Here is a 4,606-nt window from a genome sequence, read left to right as displayed (position 1 = left end):
ATTCCCCTTCAGACTATTTGATGACATATTGCCTGACTTACTCAACAGACTTAATTATTTTCCAGGGTATTCAAAGAAGATAAATGCATGTATAAACTCACTGGGATATTACCTCCTGTTCTGCATTTCCTACTAGAGCATTGCTCCAGATCCTGGTACTCTGGTCAATCTCAGATATTCCACATTCTTGGTTCTGTTTATATTTATTGTCCATCCAATGGTACCCAGAGAAGGTTTTTGGTGAAGGCCTCCTGTAAGTGGCTGTAAACAATGAGTTGGGTTGGCAGGCCAATGCAGAAGGCATAGTGTGGCACTGGAGATGGACACAGTCAGTTCAGATGATATAGCAAAGGTATTTTTAACAAAATAAACTTTATTCATAATAAAAAAATGTTTGCAAGAGTAAACCGTGCAATGCCTTGTCTTTCTGAGAAAATAAAATTAAGTTCTTTTCAAATTATGTAGTCCCGTTGGATCGTATTCTTGCTGCAATAATTGAGGAGCTTAGTCATCAAAACAGCCGCCTCCCTATCCCACGATGTGGCCCTTCCCCACCAACCCCTTGCGGTGGCTGCACCAAGCTTCAATGCATCCTCAGCACATACTCCTGCAGCCTGAAATGTGCCTATTGGCACCATTCCTCCACCAACATCTCGATGCTGCTTGGAATGAACCATGAAGCAGGCCCTAGCACTTTTCTTCATACCTCCTTCACAACCCCACAGTCCGCAAAGAGGGGTGTGATTGTCTCATCCCAAGAAGAGTCCTCCCACGGAGAACACACAGCGGTAGTGATGTTGCGGGCATACATGAAGGATCTGACTTTGAGAGCCCCTTAATCCGCTTGCTAAGCAAGGTCTCGGTGCCTAGTGGTGAGGTCTGGTGATGAGGAGTTCTGCTTGATGGTCTGACAAGTCTGCTCAGAGAACAACCCCACTGTGCACATTGAGTCCTTCTCCTGTCGCGTCTGTAGGCCGTTTTGTGTTGACCACTGACTGGTGGGCCTATGGTCAAAAATGCTGATCTGAATAACTTTTTCCACAAAGGACAGGTAGTATGGCACCGTTCAGCTGACTGGGAAATTACACGGTAACCAGGCCAGACATATTCTTCACAACACCGGAAACAGAAAGAACCTTGGAAAGGGTACTTGGTAGCCACGGACTTAGGTGCCATGCACATTCTGATGCTACCAGGCATTAAGATGCTGTCCAGCGTGAGGACGGCATTTCGTACTTTTAAACTAATTCAAAGGAAGACACGGGAGTCCAAAACATCAGTCTAATTTCGTGTTTTACTTTAAGCCAAGAGCGCATCTATTAGGTGCAACTTCTTGACCTATGCAGTTCATGTCTTGTAATTATTTATTTAAGCAAGTAAGAATGGTCAGTTGAACTATATATGTACTGAAATAAATAAAAGATTACGCAAATAATACTGAATATTAACTACACAACAGGTATGATTTTCCCTTGATTTTCCAAGGACTGTTCATTATGCACCGTCTTCCTGGCTCCATCTTTGATTCCCAGAATCTTCCCGGAAGATGGGCCGGGTGTGTACCAAACTAGAGGAGCAAGGGATGGACCACACCAGCACCAACAGCAGCAGCCCTGAGAGGGTGCCAGGGTGGGTTTGAACTCAATATTGAATGACTGATGTGGGAACAGCAAGTCTGCACCTCTGCCCTGTTGTAGCTGAAGGTGTGAGAGGCATCTCTGTTCCGAGGGATGAAATCAGGGAAAGGAAGAGAGAGTATGGGAAATGTCAGACAAAGAACGACCTGCTCATCAGCACGTTGTTTTGAACAGACATGTCAGTTACTGTTAGTGTCATCGCCTCAACCCAGTGGCGTGTGACGGTGAATGGGAGGGCTTCAAATCCTTCCACTGGCTGGTCAGTGGGAGTCGCCCTGATTTGCATGGATTTCCTCCGAGAACGAATGGCTCTATAACTGGGTTCCATTGGCAGCGGCGGCCACAGTCCATCACAGATCGACGGGCAGAAGGGAAGCGAGAAGCTGACGGGCAACCACAATGCGGACACTGTTTTTTCTGGTCTTTGTCACTATGGCTGGGCTGTAAGTACAAGCAGCAAGTCTGCACCGCCTATGTTTGCTGGGGTGGGTTTAGGGGTCACGTTAAAGAGTCAATTGTTAAAGTTGGATTCCTGTTCTTTCACAGCTGGAGAATCCCAGGATCTGACTCAGCCTCCGACCGTCTCGGTGTCACCTGGAGCCACGGCCACGATGAATTGTAACATCGGTACAAATGACAATCAGTACGTTGACTGGTACAAGCAGATACCGGGAACAGATCCACAGTTGGTCCTCTATCACCACCCTTCCTGGAGTAGCCCAAGCTACGGCCCTGGGTTTAGCAGCGACCGTTTCACATCGACTGTCGAAAGCGGCGGCACCGAGTACCTGTTGATCGTAAAGAATGTGGAGATGAGTGACGCTGCTCTCTATTACTGCGGGAAGTGGGTTTCATCGATCAATAATTTCGTGTTCGGCCCAGGGACCAAGCTCTTTGTTGCAGGTAAGTGACAGTAATTATATCCTGAATAACCACGACATAAATGCGGTCACTGGCATTTAACAAATATAACGTTATTATTACCTGCGAATTTTACAGTGGAAAATGTTGCTTTAAAATCAAATCATGTTTCGTGTTCAGTGTCAGTTTTACTCGATAGAGTGTTGTGTGGTGAATTGTTTCCGTCTTTTAATGATGCATTTCTCTCTTCGGTTGTCTTTACGGACAAACTCTCCTCTAGCACCCATCCATTGAAAGACGCTCTCGAATTGCCCAGTCCTTGCCTTCTTTCCTGCCATGTGTTCCCCTCTGCGCGACTCTTTTTCAGTGTCCGCTGTTCAATGATCCAGGCAAATACACTGACTGTGATCGGAAATCCCATTCTGCGGGGAATCCAACCTCCCCAACACCACAGTGTATGGGAGCAAAAGCCATCGACATCACCCCAGATCACAGAGCGACCTACCTTGCCCCGCTCTATGGAGCTCAGCACCGCGAATTTGCTGCGTTCGCCCAGTGGGGGGAAGGCAGATTGTGGCTTGTGTTTATTCTGCCGATAGCAGCGGGGCCATTTCTGATGGTGGGTAGGGTAGATGAGGAACGTGAAATACAGCGCTCAGTAATTAATAAGGGCCTGTCCTATTTTGGTTCAAGAAATTGACTCAACAAAATAAACACGGCCCCACCGCGCTCTGCAATATAGGGCTAAGAGACCTCTAACGAGATTGCTAAAGGGGCTGATGGCACAGAGAGTGGGCACATGAAACTACTCCAGGGCATTTTGATGCCAGTGTGTCTCTCAATTCCGTCAATGACTCAGAGCCTAACAGCTTCACCGGTTGGAGAAGATTTCTAGTTAACAAACATGAAGTGTCCTTCTTCGGACCCTACACCTCTCTCCAACTCCAACTCGCCCTGGTCCCCTACAACCACCCCATCCCTCAGTGAGATAGTTGGTCAAATTCTACGAAACTGGAATGTTTAACCTGAGCTTCCGTTAAAGTGTGAAATAACGCGAGGTCTTCTGTTCATTTAAAACACGTCTTCTCTCGTTTATCTTGCAGATCGGCAGCTCCCGGACCCTTCAGTGAAACTGCTTGGGCCGTCAGCCGAGGAAATCTCTGCTAAAGGAGCGGGCACCTTAGTTTGCCTGGTCAGTAAATTGTCGATGGGCTTCCCTGTCGTCAGCTGGACAGTGAACGACAGTCCGACGAGCAGTGAGGTGGAAACCAGAGGGGTGACTCAGAACGCGGACAAAACCTTCAGTCTCAGCAGCTACCTGACGGTGCCAGGCGCAGACTGGAGCAGTGGGAAGAGGTACTCCTGCTCAGTTCAACAAGGAGCAGGCTCGACAATATCCGCAACAGTCACACATTCCAGCTGTTAAACAGAGCGCGGCTTCGGCCTTGTTTGTTCCCTGATTAACAGGAGATCACTGCCTTGTATCTTTCACCTCTACCACTCTTACTCGCTCATCCCTGTACTTCCCTTCTCTTCCGCTCTCTGTAGTTTCCATTTTGATGTTGGAATCTTTGTACCCTGATTTGAGGCTGATGTTTCCTACGGAGAGGCTACGGAGAGGTTAAAGTGGACAGTGATTTGTCTTCTGGAAATTTCAGGCGGTGAATGGTTTTCTCTGGCATTGGGGTTTGGATTAATTAGAATAATTAATAAATGATTTTGTGATTCGTCCTCAGTTCCAGACTAACGGAAGGTAACGGTGACTAACTACAAATAAAAATGATCAGTGCAGGAATGATTTCCATGTGTGCATTTTGTCATCTTTCGAGTTCATCATATTCTGACACCGAGTGGGAGAATCAAAGAGAAAGGAGATTCGTCTCTCTACTCTGGTTCGTGTCCTGGTTTCCTGAAGTTTCTCTTCAGCAGCTTTGAACACCGAATATTAGCAAAGAAGAACGACAAGTCCCACTGAGGACAGTGTGGTGGGTTGACTGTAAGGCTGCGATGCCAACAGTTGGTCTTGGGAAGTTTAATGAAAGAAATGTACTGAGCATGGCTGCAAATATTCAGGTTCTGGAGTAGCTTTGGAGGAGAGAGGGGTAAGT

The 4,606-nt window shown here is 47.0% G+C and overlaps 1 protein-coding gene across 1 annotated transcript; it reads left to right on the top strand.

Moving 5' to 3' along the window:
- The first annotated feature begins 2,189 nt into the window (after nucleotides 1-2,189).
- LOC140740380 (immunoglobulin lambda-1 light chain-like) lies at nucleotides 2,190-4,296 on the top strand. Its single transcript, XM_073069523.1, has 2 exons — nucleotides 2,190-2,540; nucleotides 3,602-4,296. Exons 1-2 carry the CDS (start codon nucleotides 2,249-2,251, stop codon nucleotides 3,922-3,924), a joined length of 615 nt encoding a protein of 204 aa, XP_072925624.1. The 5' UTR covers nucleotides 2,190-2,248; the 3' UTR covers nucleotides 3,925-4,296.
- The last annotated feature ends 310 nt before the right edge of the window (nucleotides 4,297-4,606 follow it).

Source organism: Hemitrygon akajei, chromosome 16 (genome assembly GCF_048418815.1).
Source record: "Hemitrygon akajei chromosome 16, sHemAka1.3, whole genome shotgun sequence".
NCBI lineage: Eukaryota > Metazoa > Chordata > Chondrichthyes > Myliobatiformes > Dasyatidae > Hemitrygon > Hemitrygon akajei.
Note: the sequence above shows the minus strand (reverse complement) of the source record. Positions and strands in the feature narration are given on the sequence as shown.